The sequence below is a fragment of the Notothenia rossii genome (genome assembly GCF_949606895.1).
Source record: "Notothenia rossii genome assembly, chromosome: 10".
Classification (NCBI taxonomy): Eukaryota; Metazoa; Chordata; class Actinopteri; order Perciformes; family Nototheniidae; genus Notothenia; species Notothenia rossii.
Genome location: NC_136908.1, coordinates 45,717,519 through 45,737,090, shown reverse-complemented (window position 1 = coordinate 45,737,090; position 19,572 = coordinate 45,717,519). Strand labels below are relative to the sequence as shown.

Genomic DNA, 19,572 nt, shown 5'->3' with positions numbered 1-19,572 from the left:
AAAGTGGGAGCAGATTGTCGGGCCTCCTTCCTATTTATACCGGAAGTGAGTCCAAAGGTGGGGAATATGTTTCATGTTGTCCACGTTCATAAAGCATAAAACAACAGCATCAGAGCACCGTGCAGAGTCTCTAGATGAGTTTACAGTAGTCCCTCGTTCTTATTAAACATCCATGTAGTCCGTTGTATAGAACACTCTAGTTTCCATAGTTTCACCACAGCAGCAGACGCACACAATGACGTCCGCTGGCGCATCATAAACACGTCAGATAGTGAAAGTGCATTCGGATTCTCTAAAGTACCGCAGTCTCTTTTCCTAAGTCCTTTTGAATTCTCCTATCCACTATCCCTTAACCCTGTGACGTTTCACTCAGAGGTCAAGGAATAGGAGATAGGGTTAGAATTTAGGAGCTGATTTTTGGATTATCGGAACGCAACACAGTTCTTATTATACATCCATATACATACTTCTTCCTTTTCTTCTTCTTCTCTCGGTTTTTTGGCGGATTGCAAACTACTTTAAGGTGCATACCTCCACCTCCGGAGTTGGCTTGACTCGGTTTGCATTTATAAAGTATGCACACGTGTTTAATCGTTAATGTCAGATATGTACTAAGTAAATACATTTGTTCCTGCTCAAGATTAGATTCAACTTTATTGTTATTGCACATATTACAGGTACTGAGACAACGAAATGCAGTTTAGCTTCTAACCAGGAGTGCAACAAGCAGTCAAGTGAAAAGTAATGTACACAATCTATAGAATAAAATATAGAATGAATTGAATGATGAATAAACAGTGAGGGGTATGAATACACTAGATATACACAGCAGCCTGTGAGCAGTATGAACAGTGTGTATGAATATGCTAAGATATATAAAGTATGAAAACGGTAAGCAGTAGTATAAAATATATGAATATTCATTTCATGATGATAAACATTGTGGAACAATGATGACAAATGTGAATGGAAGTGGCGAGGTAAAGCTGACACAAAACTACAACAAACTTTTGCCGAGCCAATTGAAGAGTTTCATCAGCAGCACGGGGTAAACACCACCAATGATCGCTCAGCTCGAGATACCAGCGAATCGTTTCCCATCAAGCATTTCGCTTCCTCAGCCCGTGGAGAGGAACTGCGCCGCCTCGCCGCGCCTCGCCGTGCCTCGCACTCAAGTCTGCGGGCGTCTTTGTCCTGCGAGATTTCAACGTCTCATGTAGGCGAGCCTCCAGAGCAAGTCGGACAAAATGACTAACCATCATGCAACGCACTAGCAAGACGTTGGTCGCAATTGCGCAGGTCTGCGTCGGTCTCGCTTGTCTCAAACAAGCCTATCGTGAGAGTCACGGACATGAATTCATAAATCAAAGCAGACTGGTTTACAGACTCTCCTGTTTTGCCAATCCGGTGCTTAAGCAAATAGCTCTACACCCCTGGCCGACATGTCCTTAAAATGAAGTCCGAGTTTGAAATATATCTCAAATAATGTATGCACTGCCATTTGCCCACATAAACATGACCTGTGTGCTCCACTTCCTACTTGGCACACCGGTAACTTTCTCGTGCGAAGGAGAAAATATCTCCTGTGCACGAAAAAGTATATCGTGCGCACAAGATACTTTTTTTCCCCCATTAACCTTTAGGAGCTCCGTAAAAACGTACAACTTCCCCTTGGAAAAGAGGTGAAAAGGGGTTAAAAAAACATGTATTACTGACTTGTCCAAATGTCTCCAAAGCTGACAGTGGATGTTTTGAAGTTAAATATAATATCCCTGAATTCATCAGTTGAATTCAACTGTTGATAATACAGAGAGAAATGTTTTGAAACCCATTGTTGGGATTTAAGGGTTGGGTCGTTTTTTTCTAAACATATTTTCAACCGCAGGCCTTATGTCTGTGTGTCTCTTTACACGCCTCACATTGTCTGATGAAGCTTTGGCACAGAACGGCAGCATTCGTGGAACTCGGGAAGTGGGAATGCCCACGTGCAAACACAGGGGAAGGAAGTGTGTGTGAGCATGGTGATGAAGGCTGAGCCGTTAAAAGCCAGGAAGTCGCCTGAAGGACGTGATGTCACACATGGCCTCAGAGGGAGAGTCATCCTCCACAACATGGCTCGGATTATCTGTGGTGGAAAACAAGCGGCGCTTTACTAAGAAAGATTGGCACAACAAAGAAAATACGTTACAGTGTCACTTTCATCCTTAACTTATTTTCTTTACACCTGACCTGTTCACACCACACCTTACCCCCCAGGCACAAACAGAGCTATTACAGTGTACAGAATGAAAACACTCACGCATCCTGGAGCCAATTCTTCTGTTTTTTTTTTAAAACAGGCACTCTTATCTAACTGTTACTGAAGATCTAATTGTGGCAAATTTACTTTATGTGTCAATAAAATATAATTGCACCAAACACTGTTAGAACACGCTGCGTAACCACAGGGTTTGTTTTTGTACTCTGAGGATAACAGGACTCTAGATTAAGTAGTTTGTTGCTGTTTTTGATGCTTCATTGAGGTTTGTTTTCATACCTACAATAATCCTTTCTCCACCCACACACACAAACACAGACACACACACGAACACACAATGAAAAATCGTTGACAGCAGTGTTTGTTATTGTAGCTGTTCATTTCCATCTGTTTGCTGATGTTTTTTAGCCATATTTTTTCAGCTTGAGATGAAAATTGTCGTACATGAATAATGAAACATTATGACTTCACACAATGTGTCAAAATATGACTGTAACTTTCTCAAACCGTGGCTGCAACTTTGCAGAATCTGCGATCACTTTTTTATTTCAGGATTCCTAACTACAAGTCAAGACATTTTTATTTATTTTTAATATAACAAATCAGAAATGTGATATTTTGTGGACTGTTACATTAAAATACCAAAACAGTGTACAAACAACATTAAAGATCTCCTATTGTGATATTTTAGGCATATATTACAGGTCTCAGATATATGAAAATATATAAAAAACATGTCTATGATGTGTTTTGCTCAAAATACCAAACAGATCATGCATTTTAGACATTCCTCATATCCCTCTATTTCAGCCCTGTTACTTTCTATAATTTCCCCATTATCCCTATCTCAAGGTCACACTGTACGTTGAAGCTATTAGTGTAAATCTTCAGTCATTATGATCCCTTAGTAGGTCTACTTGACACTCACTGTGCTGCACATTTAGGATTTAAATTTAAATGAAGTCTCCTCTACATTCTTTTCATTCCTGCTTGTCAACAATGAAGTTAACTGCAGTGGCCCCTTTAAAGAAAGAAGTTGAACTGTAATAATGTATCTGTGAATGTGTGTTTGCAATGTCACCATGGCAGCATGTACTGTGTTTGAGAACACACCAATGCTGCACATACTACCCGCATGAGATACACACCCATACCCACCTGGCACACACACACACACACAGACAGACAGACACACACACACACACGCACATCTGGCACACATTTCTCCTGGAGTATTTAGCATGCCAAAGGATACTATAACAGGTCTCCTTCGACCTCTTATGCAATAGACCCTTCAGCATGCTGACGTCAGAGGCGAACCAGGTGTTTATGGACTCCTCTTTGCACACACAACATACATACACACACACACAAAACTACAAACAGACCCTTTAGCTATTGTCAGAGGTTGCCTCAAGATACGGACAGCTGTTTCCTAAACACAGTGGCAATTATTTAGTGTATAGTTTCTGTTAACAGTCTAGATCAGTGGTTCCCAACCTTTTTTTTACCAAGGCACCCATGAAAATATTTCTCGACCCCAAGGCACCCCAACTTTTTGTAGATTTAAAAACCACTTCAGAGCTTAAACTAAAAACCATAAATACACCATAAATTGGTTTTTAAATGTGTATTTAATTGAATAGAATATTTTATAGAACAAATAATGTATTCACACATAATAACAAGAACAAGACTACAAATGTCAACACCATTTCTATGATGAATTCAATATTATAAACAGGCCTACTAAGTAGGCTCTTTTGTTTTGGCTGAAAATAGTAGGCCTACCTGTGTAAAAACACGAATACATATCAATACAGTTATTATTTTACATTTGGATTTCAAAAGAGCCAGGCCTATGATCACTTAGATTAAATAATAACTTAATAGAATTGGAGGGATGAAACAATGCCCTCTGACCTGACTGTGGTCATGTGACTCATCAACCACATCCCAAATATGAAACATTCTGCATTTCGCTATCCAGATAATAGCCTACTGATTGACAAAATCATAAATCTAACATTTATAAGAAAGGCACACAAATTCACATCCAAACATAAACATTTCTCAGACCGTTACACGGTGCTAGTGCGACACTTGTGCCTGCTTTTGTGAGCAGAGTCTCTTGATGCGTGGGGGGATAGTGGACAGCGCAACGCGGAGGTCCTGCTCCACTGACAGCCGGGTCCGGGTCTTGTTTTTGACATATGCGAGTGAGGAAAACGCCAGCTCGCACAAGTAGGAGGTTGGAAACTGTAAAAGCACCTTGATGGCACTCTCTGAGAGGGATGGATACTCGTGTCCCACAAGCAGCCAAAATATATCCAGACGTAGTTCCCCGTGCTTCAGTTTCAGGGAGCGGTCCATAGATAGCTCTGCGAGTTCATCCTGAGCTCTGCTGTTTAAACTTTTGGCTGATATTAATGTTATTTTAGACTTCTTTTGCACTGCTGTTCCATCATGTTCTGTCATCCCTGCCTGTGTTGTTGAGGGCTGGGGTGCTTCTTTATTTATTGTCACTACGTAACGGTCCATCTTGAAATTATTTGGCGCGAGGATAAAAAGCTGCTCTGCACACCGTAAACAATGACGGCTGACGTGAATTATGATAATTTAAGCTGTTTAATATTTCTAAATCTGAGCAATATGTTTTATTAGCTTATGAACTCCATTGTACATGTAATAAAATACAGTGTATATGAAGTGAAGTTTATTAAGTGAGAAAAAAATGAGGAACATAAAAATACGTTTTTTTGCGGCACACTTGGACAGTGCTCGCGGCACCCCAGTGTGCCGCAGCACACCGGTTGGGAACCACTGGTCTAGATACATGCCTTAAGTGACAAGCTAACACACAGCTTTTCTAAAACATGACTACATTTTAATATCGCTATTGTTATTGTTTCTGTTTGTGCATGGAGTATTGACATATCATGTTTGAGCTGTCTTTGGTTGAATGCAGGTCAACAGACCTGAAAATGTATTTCACAACCTATTGGCTAATGTCTAACGACAATACAGATTTGTATTAGAATAAAGTTAGTTGGATAGTTGTAAAACAATCTAATAGTAGGCCTCGTCTCTCTGCTTCAACTTCTTTCTCACCTCTCAATTTTACTTGTCGATCTGTAAATAATGACCGCTGAGCGGATAAGGAATGTTTGGCCAAGATATCCACTGGACTCTGGAAATATCCCATGTTGCCCCCGGTAGCTCTTCATTCTCAAAATGATGGCCGTTGTCAAGGAAAGTGGAAGGGGGTAGACCCAAATGCACGACACAGAAACACTTTATAGAAAATTGCTTTAATAGTAGGCAATCCAGGCAAAACAGAACTTTCCAATGAATGACGAACGAGCATAGGACAAACACAAAACCAGACCTTACAGCCAGAAATATCAGGACAACACACAGCTGGAAAGGGCCGGAACAAACACAGGGCAGCAGGAGAAAAGAATCAGACAATCAAACAGGTGAGAACACAAGGACAGCAAGACAAAACACACAAGGTTTTTTTTGGGTTTTGGACATCGTTTTTTTAGGAAATCATGACATCCAAGTGAAAGTACTAGGAGCAGCTATTGTACAGCGCCAGGAAGCAATGGGGTGGTTGGGTGTCAGGTGCCTTGCTCAAGGGCTCCACGGCAGGACAGGAGATGAACTGGGACCTCTCCAAATAGCTGTCCACACTCCATATTTAGGTCTGTTCAGGGACTTGATGAGATTGGTAAAAGGATCATTTTGGTTAATATTACGGTTCCCAGGCCAAGTCCCTACACTGAGGTTAAATATAAAGCACCACATGACATTTATCTGACTGCTCGAGCTTCTTTCCATGTGAGGCTTCTTCTGTTTTCAATCCCAATTCTCCTCAATGTACTCTTACAATCCAATTATTAGTGTAATGATGACCGAAATCACAAAAAACAAGATTATAACGAACCAGGAATATCCTTCCAATGCCTGTGAAGATAAATCCTGATTCTGAATGAATTCCTGTCTGTCAGAGAACAAAGGTCAAAGGCAAGATAACAACCAAAGCTGTATAAAAGCATATTAGTAAAAGCTGCCCGTGGTGAGGTTTCTGTGGGATGGCTGCAGGGCCAGTTGCTGAGTCATTGATATGGGAGACTCTGATCCACCATGTGGTTACGCTCAGGAATGCAGAGTCCTCTGATATCAGATCACTGCCTCTGTCTCTCCTGCTCCCAGATGGCAGATGGACGTCCAAATGCAGACACACACACATGCACACTCGTGTGGTCAAACGTGGCAGCAGCCTCTGCCTGCATGTGTCACAGTAAATCATGGCTGAAATTGCCCTGTTGGTGGGGGACATGTGGGTCTGTGTGTGGGCGGGTGTCTCCCCACTGGGGGTGAGAGGTCAAAGGTTGAATGTGTTGTCAATTGCCCATTGCTTGTCTCTACCACAAACAAAAAGATTAAACAAATAATTCACTTGAATACACATAAGAGTAAAAGTAATTGAGAATGACTCTTGGTAATGATAATGTTCAATATTCTTGTTTAAGACACATTTTTAAGATTTAGCTTGGTAAACCTTTTTTTTTTAATACTGGCATATAATCCATATCAATGCATTATGTAGTGCAGCGGTGTCCAAATATTTGTCACTGAGGGACATACAGAAAAATCACAAGAAGGGCTGGGCCCCTCACTACAGGTGACGTATATTGCCTCATAAGTTAAGGAATAAATTAGCTAAATCTATCAAATGTAGGTGCTCGATACTTGAACATGCTTTAAGAAAAAAAGCAGCCCACATCACAGCTCTCCAGAGGGTTTCATTTATTGTGTTACAAACATTGTTGCAGCTCATCCCTTAAAAAAGGAGCCTCAGATTGCTTTTATTAAGGGAGATAGGAAGGGTGTATTTCAAGCTGGTTTTGCAAATAAATTATAGATTTTTTTTTATCAACTAATATTTTTTAGAAAAACTTTCTGCTGATTGATATGACTGCAGATAGTTCCTTGATTCGTGTCTTCTCCTCAGCAACGGCCTATTATCCCTAGCAATGCTCTGCTATCCTTAACACATCTGCTAGCGAAAAAGCAGACTGCAGAACTTTCTTGACCAATAAGCAGTGAGTAATCAACAAAGCCATGTAATGCATTTTAATAAATGTGTTTTTTTAATGTACAAGTACATATTTCCCTCAGCAATGTGCTGCACTAGAACTACAAAAAAAACAGAAAATGTAAATGTTAGCTATATTTTTGGAATATATTTTATATATTTTGGAACAGTTAACTTTAATGCTACAAGTTTCTGACACAAGTCTTTGAAGAAATGAGGATCAGACAAATATCTTCACGTCTTCACTTTCAAGGTATAAAACTTGACAGGTTTGCATGCATATGCACGCGCACGCACACGCACGCACGCGCACACACACACACACACACACACACGCACGCACACACACACACACACACACACACACACACACACACACACACACACACAGTGTACATCCTGTCCAGCAATTACTGAGGCGCCCGTCGTGCAGTTCGCTCTCCATTGGACAACACTGAAGGTGGATAACACTTAACACAGAAGTGAACGCAGAGACACTTATTTTGTATTATTTGTTGTAGTACTGTGTGAAGCAGGTTTTTGATGCTCTTCTATATGTCCATTTCCTTAAAAGATACATTGCTAGAGTTGGGAATATTTTGCAACAGATGGAAATATTTTTTAGGATTGTGTCACGACCTTAACACAAACTGGAGAACCCAAATGCACGACCCAGAGACAGTCTTGCATGTAGCAAAACATTTCTTTTAATTTCAAGCAAACAGAAAATCCCTCTTAACAGAGTAGGTATTGGATAATAGAAAAAGCGCTCACAAGGAGGAAAAAACAAGCGTAACAAAAAGAGAACTGAAGATTAACTTAAGTCTGTAAAAACAAAACCTGACTAGACTGGAAATGATCCTCTCTTGGCTGAAGCCTGGAACAACCATCCATGGAAACAAACAAGACGAACTGACACAGGACAGGGGAGAGACAGGACTATTTAAACATGAGGTGAGTGGGAACAGGTCGAAACAATCAGGGGAGGGGCAGGCACCGATGATGGCGGGAAAAACACACAAGGGGAGGAAGAAACAGGGCCTGAAATGAAATACAAGAGGTAAGTACAAAATAAAACAGGAAATGACAGACAAAAGACATAAACAAAACTAACACATTTGACGAGACACAACAGATTGGGCCAGTGCTCTGTATTCGAAATAGACGCAGATTGAATCACCTGCCAATGACAATTGAATCTTCTATAACTTTTCCTATCAATTCACATTTTGTATGCCTCTCTTTAAGTCTTTGTATCCGTCTATCAAAGCAGAATGAAGGAGTCCAGAAGAAAGCGGTGGTTTATGGGATAGTAAACAAGGAGAGGAAGAGGGAAAGGATCAAAAACGATGAAGAGGTGTGTTACAGTAAAATGACATGTGGGTTCACTCAGTTGTGACATAAAGGACTCAGCAGGGAGCCATACTGTTAGAAAGACTCGCCATAATGTAGCAGACTTTAGGTAACGCTTATTTACTCACTAGTGAGCATTCCAACACATGTCCAACCAAAATGTAAAGATGTTTTCTCATGCAATCTTAGCTAATTACAGACCAGTCAGCAGGACCATGGGGCAGAGATCAAGGGTCAGTTTTGAACTTATACATACAGTATGTGTGAGTCGCACAAAATGGTACGTGTGTGTGTTTTATTTAACCTTTATTTAACCAGATAAAATCTCATTTACAATGCTGACCTGTCCAAGAAGGCAGCGACGTTACACATAACACATAACACAAACATATAAAATACAGAGAACACAACTAAGTAAACAAAAAACAAAACGAAAAGCAGTCACTACATTGTGCACATTTGGGACAGTAAGAAAGGTACACTACTTATTACTGCAAGAGCAGCTGGTGGTAAGGACCTCAGACAACATCAATTTAAAACAGGCTATTGGGACAAGTGCCCTCAGTTTTAGGCTTGATTGAAGGTCATTCCAAGACGAAGGACCATAATGAAAAGACTCCTTTTCCAGCCTCAGTCCGCACAGCAGGAACCTGGAACCGTATCCAGGCACTGGATCTGAGGTTGTAAGAGTCACAAACTGGAGCAAATCTGGCACATATGTACAGTGGAAGCTTACCTAAAATGGCTTTATACATTAATAAAAAAACAATGCTGCATCCTACGCATACTAAGTGAGGACCATCCATTTAGGCTATACAGTTTGAAATGATTAGTCCTATAGGGTGCATTTGATATATATCACAGTGCAGCATGGTAGAGTGGGTCAAGTTTGGCCAAAACAGTGAGACAGGCAAATCTATAGATTGTATCACCGTAGTCAAGCTGGGACAGGAATAAGCCAGAGACCAACCTTTTACGGGAAGAAGTTGATGTGAAGCCAAGAATGAATTTCAATTTCTTAGTTAGAACTTCAATGTGGTGTTTAAAGTTTAGATTTCTTTCCAACCAAAAGCCCAAATATTTGTATGTATCGACAAACTCAACGGAGACGCTATCAAGGGTATCAATGGAAAGGCAAGAGGACGCTGACTTGGGAGCAAAGAGCATTGCTTTGAATTTCTTACTGTTCAATAGCAGCTTCGAATCAATAAGCGCATGCTGCCGCGTGATAAAATCAGTTTTTAAATTGGAAAGGGCCATATCGTGCCATAGAAAATTACATCTGATTACAAATATTGTTTACATATAATAAAAAGAGCAAGGGCCCCAAAATAGAGCCCTGTGGAACTCTCTTCTCCAAGGTGACAGGGTCAGAGACAGTACTACCTGACGCATTGAGTACGGTTGTTTAGATAACTTTGAAACCAGCAAATGGCGTTACGAACTAAACGAGACATCAACATAACATTAGACAGAATGTGGTGATCTACAGTGCCAAATGCTTTGGCTAAGTCAATAAACAATGCAACACAAACATATTTTGTATCCAAAGCAGCCTTAATATCGTCTAAGACTTTCAGACTGGCAGTCACAGTACTGTGCTTTGATCTGAATCCAGATTGCATAGGAGATAACTATTTAAAGTATGTACACTACATACTGATATGAACCTGAAAATGAGCAGAATATGTCCTCTTTAAAATTACTGTAAAAAGGCAGTTACAGGCTATTTCTAAAATTAAAAAAGATAAATTAAACTGGGATTTGTTTCTATTTACTTTTTAAGGTTATATTTTTTGAAAAGGTAGAATCAGTTATTTGTGTAAAAGTGACCTGTGTTTTGGCCTTTAAAACCCTTTGCAAATGGTCAATGTGCATCTAAAAAGAATCATCGTCTTTGTTACAGAAATTGGAAGTTTCATGCAACAGGCCAACGAAATAGTAATGACTCAGACACAGTTCTTCTTCCAGTTAGCCAGCAAGTCATAAACAATGTCTTAAGACTCCTGTATTTGTGACTGCCTCTCTTCCTCTCTTCATGCTGACTCTTCTTCTCTGTGTCATATACTAGATTCTAGATCTGCTTTTCGCTTTCTTTCTGCCCCCCTCACCCTAAATAGCATTCCAATAAAAACCAAACAGAAAGATGATGCTTCAGGCAGAGAGAGACTTGGAAAACGTACAGAAGGGAAAAAAGCCCAGTCAAATAAGCCAGCAGTGAGACAGACACATGGAAAGAGGGACTAACAGTGAAAAAAAGAACAAGATATTAAAAGAAAACCAGAGCTCCACTCCTAGTAGGGGTTCCCTTCCTATTGGCTAATGTTGCAACCAATAGGAGTGCAGGGGAGGAGCACTTCCTGTGAGGTCGAAGTGTAGACTTGCAGTTGTTTTTGTGTAAGCTGGTGGCACAAATGGGCATATCTTTGTTTTAAGTATGTGTATATCTTTAGGTGTGTGTGTGTGTGTGTGTGTGTGTGTGTGTGTGTGTGTGTGTGTGTGTGTGTGTGTGTGTGTGTGTGTGTGTGTGTGTGTGTACATTATGTGATGTGGCCCAGTCCCAGGCTTGTGGATCAGGGATTTTGGGAATAGAAGTTTTACAAGGACTCTGGATTTTATAGAAGCGTCAACTTTATAAATACCATACATCCAGAAAAAGCAGTGGGAAAAAGACTTCTGTGCATTTTACTCACTCAGTTGTATAAAGTTATATGATGAAACAAATGAAAAAAACAATAAATGTGCACAGCTTGTTCTTTTGCTAAGGACACCAAGTTGCTTAAACTTGATGTCTTTAATACAAGATCAGTTTGTCAAATAATCAGATTTCTGAGCATCATAGATAAATGCTTGTGTTGTACATGCAGCTTTCAACCATAACACTAAAGTTATTCAAAACAGTGTGGTTAAATATCATGTCCTTTAAGCCATCAATTATTACAGTATATTGTGCATATGCACATCCAGAAGTTGTTTGCAGGTGCTGGGCAGCAGTGTTCTTGTCCCTAATTCATCTTTGAACGTGTGTTGACATGAGTCATTCTGTGCAGTGTGGGTATAGTATTTCTAATATTTAAGCAATAAGCAATGAAAAGAAAGTTTTATAGACTGCTGATTAGTATCAGTCCTAAGAGAGAAATGCCCAAATCCACCAGAGGACTGGACAACATCCAGTGAGCCCAGGACGATAAAACACTAATATCCTGTCTCTGTTTGACCCTTAATAATGCGCAGCTGTTGAATGATTAGAAAAAATAAGTTGTAATGTATGGGTTACTTACAGACGAGTAGGGAAACAGAAATTTTCTCATTCCTCAAGAGCACGGAGCCAGGTCGTCAACCCTGGACATTCCTGATGTAGCCCTGAGGCCGGCGGTAATTCCCAGCTTCTGGTCTCTGACCCCCCGCAACCACTTCTTCCCTGTAAATAAAGTGATGTCCCTCTCCTAACTGTCCTGTGAAACAAAGAGCAAAATAATAATAAATCAAGAAAAGTTCAGGTTAAGCATGATAAGCGCACAGTCAGTGCCTTTAAAAGAGACTTTATAGTGAAGACACATGGCACGAACAACTGTAAAGTAGGCCAGTCCAATGTTTTGATTGTGCTGTGTGTGTGTGTGTGTGTGTGTGTTGGCGGCCTGCCCAGGGCTGATGTTGATAAAGTGTTCTCCAAGTTCCCAAAGGAGAAAGTTAGAAAGTTGGACCCCGGCCAGTATACAGTATATATATATACATGCTTTTTCTCTCACTCCCTCTCTGTCCACTTACTCACGTCCAGCTCTGACTTCCCTTTTTTTTCTTTTCTACATAGCTCTCTCTCTCTATGTATCTCACACACTCAAAAACATACAAAAGCCCACAGTACACGTGTTCATTGTGTTATGACAGTCTCACAGTTCCAGGAATTGCTTCATACTTTCTTGGAGAACAACCCAGTTTGGATCAAACTGTACTCTTACATAGACTCTATGGGGGGATGAAATCAAGATTTCCAGGTCAGAAATACATCACGTGTACAGGAATCAAAGAAAAAGGGCGGTTAAATTGATGTTCACAGAAAAGTGCTTATTAAGATTTGAAATTAAACTCCTGGTAAACATTTGGATCCTGCAAGGTGCAGGTTATCCAAAAATATAAAACAGAGTGTATGTTTTGTTTTTTTGGCTTTCGAAAATTCCAAAACCAACCTCAGAACATGTCAACATCTTGTTCCAGAAGTTAAGGCCCAGTAATGATAAACCATAGACCTCGTATAACACTGAGTGGATTATTCATCGTACCAAAGTCAATCTGCCAAACGTCCGTCTTCTTTCAGGAGGAAGTGAGCCAGAACTAACAGGCTAGAAGGAAGTGGTGGTAAACACTCCTGCTGAACTGCCCTGTAGTTTTGTCGTACTATTGTTTATCTACATACCATTTTGCAAGAGCTATCCAAGAAAGAAGCCAAGGCACATGATCGAAGCCCACAAGAACACTGTGTTTACATGCAGCATGGTGGTGTCACAGAAACATGTGCTATGCCCACAAATGTAGCTTCCTTGTGTGCACGGTGCAACAACCCAGGCAAATGGCTGTAGATTGAGTGAAGAACAATCTACCATCCTCTTACATATTTTACATGCATTTACCCAGTGACCGGTTTTAGCCCAGTTTCTAGTTTTCATTTGTTAAAGCTAAACATATGTAGACTAGACAGGGTTATGGGCTAATTTCCCCCAACGAAAAACCAATTTAAAATAAGTTGTTAGTATTGCCTTCAAGCGCTAACCTCTGTGAATTTTGTTTTATGATACTCGTTTGAGTTGTTGTTCTTTTACATTTCTATTGAAAGTCAAAATAATAAGTCCATATGAAGAGTTGTAAAAACACTGGAGATACTGTAAAAAACCGAGGCAGCACACACTGAGAAACTGCCCTGTTGAATAATTACTGCTCATGCAGTGTGGACGTTCTGTTTATTTTGGAGCAGTATGGAACATGACAGCAGAGTGAGCCCATGAAATACAATGTGTTCCCATAGGCTCCACATGATTGGCTTTATGTATGTGATCTATGTCTTCCCTCAACACATCTCTGTTTCTGTGGCGCTTAAAGAATAACAGACTGCTCTGTTTCAACTGACAAAGCCTCGGGTTAAATGATCCATTTGAGGACATCTATGTATACAGTATATAATCCATACAGCAGCTCTGTAATCCAATCTCTGCATCTGCTGTCTGTGCACTATAGCGGCGCTCTAATGAGATTTGGACCATTTTTAGTCCCTGACGCGCAATGAATCATTATGGCTTTTTAGTAATGATGTTAAAGGGTTTTCTTCTCTTAACACACACACACACACAGCTTTTTATCATTCAAAAACTACTTCATTTTGGAAAATGTGCTGCAATTATAGATCTTACGATAAATGAGCCACAATAGATAAGAATGTAGTTTTCTGTTTCTGAGCTACAAAGATAAGAGAGTGGAGTGGAGGGGTTCCTGAGACTAAATATATTGTAAAGAAAAAACAATTGCAATGTTAAAATAATATACATGGAGTTTTATCTTTAAATAATTATATGGATTTTCTCTTGATGGATAATGTCAGATTGAATTGATATCTTGTTTACTTTTGGTTATAGAATAGATAAGTAATACAATGAACAAACTTTATTTAATCAGAAAGAAATGTTTTTTCCTGGCAGTTTGAAATGATAGTATTATTGGTCTTTGCTGCCCTCTCTTGGACAGTTTGTTGTGAATAACTAGTTTCTGAATAAATTACCTTTGAAACCTTGAGACCTTTTATTTCCTTTACTTATGGCCTGTTGGTCTATCTATTGTCCTTCATCTTCTTCTTCTTCAGGGAGGTTCACCCTCTAATCTGAACATGAACCTGTATGCTACGAAGAAGACAGCGTCTGAGGGCATGTTGGACATCGCTCTGTTCCTGGCTAACATCACACACATGAAGACTGTCATCGAACAGGGAGCTGGATACAGGTACAGTGTGTGTGTGTGTGTGTGTGTGTGTGTGTGTGTGTGTGTGTGTGTGTGTGTGTGTGTGTGTGTGTGTGTGTGTGTGTGTGTGTGTGTGTGTGTGTGTGTGTGTGTGTGTGTGTGTGTGTGTGTGTGTGTGTGTGTGTGTGTGTGTGTGTGTGTGTGTGTGTGTGTGTGTGTGTGTGTGTGTGTGTGTGTGTGTGTGTGTGTGTAATATACAATATTAAGTCTGAAGGTTTGCTGCAAATTCAGTTAAAATTAAAGAATATTTATTAATCCTGCAGAATATATATACGGACGTCAATAACGTCACATTCCCTGATGTATCATATCATATAGTATTTATTGACACATATATATTTCCTTCCTCCTCTTCAGGTACTACGTTGCTGTCCTGGTACTCATCTCCTTCTCCCTGGCCCTGCAGATAGTGGCTGGAATCCTGATCATCATCATTGGTGAGCCAATCAAATTGCAGCATTAAGCTTAAGATATGGCGTACTCTCCATCCTCCATGTTTTTAACCAATCATATAACATACTAATTCACTCACTATGTATTTACTTTTCAAATACACGCAGTGCAGTGAGAGTCCAGGTTACTTTCTGGTCTGCTTTGTCAGGAAACAGCTGAAAGCCACCACTATGAATATAAAAGACTCATGAAAGAAAAGAAACACAGGCATTGGAATATTTCTCTGCCACTTCTATGTAGTTTTGTTGTTATTTTTGGTGTGTGTGTACATTTGCGTGCTTGTTGCAGCTCGGCGAGACATCAATGAAGAGGCCAACCAGAAGCGCATGGACAGCCTGAACAACACCATAACCATCATCATCTTCCTCATCTTCGTCACCAACATCTTCATCACCGTCTTCGGGATGGAGCGCACCGGCCTCTTTGCCAGGATGCATTACTGACGTTGTGACTTGTGAGGGAATAATTCAGATATGTGGAGTTTTTGCAAAGTAGGGAAAGATTTAGATGTATTCATACTCTTTACACACACATACGCACGGACACACGCACACACGCACACACGCACACACGCAACACACACACACACACACACACACACACACACACACACACACACACACACACACACACACACACACACACACACACACACACACACACACACACACACACACACACACACACACACACACTGACACACACACACACACACACACACACACACACACACACACACACACTCAGGACTTATTATTCTACTTAAAGTACTAATCAATTACAAACATTTTCTGTACTATTTCTTCATTTATAGTATGAATGGACTGAACCAGGGGACCAACTAGGTGTGTGTGTGTGTGTGTGTGGGTGTGTGTGTGTGTGTGTGTGTGTGTGTGTGTGTGTGTGTGTGTGTGTGTGTGTGTGTGTGTGTGTGTGTGTGTGTGTGTGTGTGTGTGAGTGCAGCTCGTTGTGAAATGACCGTCCTGTCCTCTTATCAGCGGTTGTTAAACTTCTTGAATAATTTGATCACCGGCATCATCTTCCTCACCCTCATCGTCAACATCATCAAATCCGCCTTTGGCACACAGCGCAGCTGCTTCCTGCGATGGCTGCTTGAGCGTTTCATTCTCTGAAACACAATCAGTAGATTTATCACTGTGCGTACATTTATATACAAAAGCCTCAAGCTTACATACATTATATTTTTTATGTGAAAGCTTAAAAGTTCAAACTGTCATTCTTAACACAACCACCAGGAGGCACTGATGTTTTAAATCCTACACATACAGAAGCAGCTTTCATCTTTATCCATTCAGTTGCAACTTGCTAAACAAAATGCTACACTTTAACCTCCTATTAAGGTTTTTCACTTTTACACTTACAAACATACACACATTCACACTTAAAGTTTGGTTCAGCATTAAGCCTCAAGGCTACATTTGGGAGAATGCGTCCCCGTCTAGAAGCAGCTAGTTAGCTTAGCAAAAAGACACAGAACAGGGGGAAACAGCTAGCATAGCTGTGTTTAAGTGTAACCAAGGCTGCCTACCAGCTCACCAGCTCACAACAGATATTATTATTATTTAAAGTACCTTTCAAGTTTTTTTGCTAGGCTAATAGGCTGCTTGCTCCAGATAAATGTTTGTTGTAAAACTATGAGTGATATCAATCTTATCGTCTAACTCAGTGGTTCTCAAACGTTTTATGTCAGGCCCCCCCTTTGGAGAAAAAAAAGAGTCGGGCCCCCACAACACAAGTCAGGCTCAGTGGCGGAGCCAGAGATTTATTTTGGGGTTGCTGTGGGGTAGCTTGACATTTCATAGAGGGTGCTCAAACATTTAGGGTTTCCCATTAAGGTACCGGGCGCTACAGTGGAATTTTCTACTGCAATAATCCCCACGCAAATACACAGTGTGCCAGTTACAATGAAGGCTCGATAATCAGCTCACGGCATATAGGTGTAAGCAGGAGTAAAGTGCTATTTTTATAGGTGGTGTGTGGACCTCACATAGGGGGGTCCGGGGGCAAGCTCCCCCGGGAAGATTTATTTTTAAATATTGAAGTTAAATGCATCAATCTGGTGCACTTTGAGAGCAAAATTAAGAGATCTATGGATACCTCTCTCAACACCCATATGAAACTGAACTGTAAACAGATTTACTTTTTCTTTATGGATATTTTACAAATCACTCCCCTTTTAAACTTTATTTTTTTTTTACTGTCATATAGTATTTCATACCTGTTTTTCATTTATTCTCTTATTTTTTTATAACTATAATGATCATATAAACGTGTGCCTCGGAAATAATTGTTTACATTAACAAAACGTTTGAGACCCACTGAGATAACACTGAGTCCTTTAGCTCACTGAGTCTCTCAGTCTGACAGGAGAGGACTCTCCTCCACTTTGTTGTTGAAAAAAATTCCTTATATCCGTTAGCGTAGCTTGCTAGCACCAGAAGCTAACAACAACGATCTCCGGTACCGGTGCACTCTCTCTTTCTCGCTCGCGCACACACACAAAATGGCTCGTTCCACACACACACACACACACACACACACACACACACACACACACACACACACACACACACACACACACACACACACACACACACACACACACACACACACACACACACACACACACACACACACACACACACACACACACACACACACACACAGAGCCAAGCTTTAATGAAACACAGAGACCCAGACGTAATAGTACTGTACTGTATCATATTATTTTCGAATCAACAATTTTCTTTTTCAAATTATGACTTTTTTAATCTTTTTTTTTTTTTTAATAACCGTTTTTCCTCCTGGTCTCCCGCGCCGCCCCTGTCATGCCTCTGCGCCCCCAAGGGGGGGGAGGGGCGCTCCCCCCACTTTGGGAACCACTGGTCTAACTCTCGAAAAGAAGGCTTCTGAATAACTTGGTACTGAGCAGTTAAAGAAAAGAAGATTCAATATCGTCAATTTAGAAACCAATAAGATGCATTAGAGTCATTCATATTTGTTGAGTTAGGGTCAGAATAAACTTGACAGTGTGACTGAATGATAAAGCCTTTTTATGGGTGCAATAGGCCTACTGTATGCGTGCCTGGTAAGTTTGAGTGTGTATGTGTGAGTATGGATGCATGAATTCTATAGGTGTGTGTGGATGTGTTTGAAGTGTTTGAAATAGTGTGTTTGTGTGTTTGTGTGTGTGTTGGTGTGTGTGTGTGTGTGTGTGTGTGTGTGTGTGTGTGTGTGTGTGTGTGTTGTAGCCCGCAGGGACCTGAACGTGGTGTCCAATCAGAAACGTCTGGACTACCTAAACAACCTTGCTACAGGCGTCATCTTCGTCACCACAGTGATAAACTTCTTCGTCAGCTTCTTCGGCTCTAAGAGGACTGGCTTCTTCCGCTGGCTGCTGGCTCGACTCCACTTCTGACACACCCTCATAAACTCACACATCAACATGTTGATTCAACATTTATATTCACAATTCTGCATAAGATTAAATAACACTTCTCATTTATTTGATCCTTTTTATAATGTATTCACATTGTAATCCAACTAAAATATTTCCCATTTAACCAACAAAATATCTATGTAAATATGCATTATTTTATTTTCTGCAATAACATAGTTTGCATAAACTCTGCATGGGTTCAAATATGTGTTTTGACAACTTTTTTAGTGTCCCCATTGTTTGGTTAGTGGTTAAAAAAGTGTAATATATTTTCTTCTGAAAACGTGTTTGATTTAGAAAAAGGATTCTGTGGTTCAATGCCATAAATAGAGAAAAATAAGAGATATCCCTTGATTATGTACGTAAGAGCTGAATAAATCTAGCAATTTAACTAAATCCTATGCAATGCTCATTGTCATTCTTGCGGAAGATCGTTTGGTGTTGATCTGTGTGTGTGTGTGTGTGTGTGTGTGTGTGTGCGTGCGTGCGTGCGTGCGTGCATGGTGTGGTTAAAAGAGAGACGAGCAGTAGCCCTTTAGTTTGTCAAAATGTAGTTTGAACACTGTCTTTCTCTATTGTGCATGCATATGTGTTTGTGTGTGTTTGTGTGTTTGTGTGTGTGTGTGTGTGTGTGTGTGTGTGTGTGTGTGTGTGTGTGTGTGTGTGTGTGTGTGTGTGTGTGTCTCACAGGCCGTCGGAACCTGAATAACGCCACCCTGCAGGCACGTCTGGATTACCTGAACAACGTAGCGACCATCATAGTCTTCATCACTACAGGCCTCAACTTCTTCATCAGTACCTTCGCCATGCAGAGCACTGGATACTTCCCATGGCTCATGATGCGCATTCACTGACACACACAGACTACATACCTTTAGACTGCACTGCCACACTAACACACACTCACCATGGGTCTAACACACATACAAACGCATATACATG

General features: G+C 40.5%; 1 protein-coding gene across 1 annotated transcript in view; it reads left to right on the top strand.

The window, feature by feature from the left end:
• Positions 1-19,026, top strand: part of LOC307022562 (ninjurin-2-like) — a 47,138-nt gene extending 28,112 nt beyond the window's left edge. Inside the window, exons 2-5 of the mRNA XM_079655393.1 lie at positions 14,563-14,699; positions 15,075-15,154; positions 15,459-15,661; positions 18,443-19,026. Coding sequence (XP_079511519.1) covers positions 14,563-14,699; positions 15,075-15,154; positions 15,459-15,613 — 372 coding nt within the window. The 3' untranslated portion in view covers positions 15,614-15,661; positions 18,443-19,026. The remainder of the gene's footprint in view (positions 1-14,562; positions 14,700-15,074; positions 15,155-15,458; positions 15,662-18,442) is intronic.
• Positions 19,027-19,572: the final 546 nt, after the last annotated feature.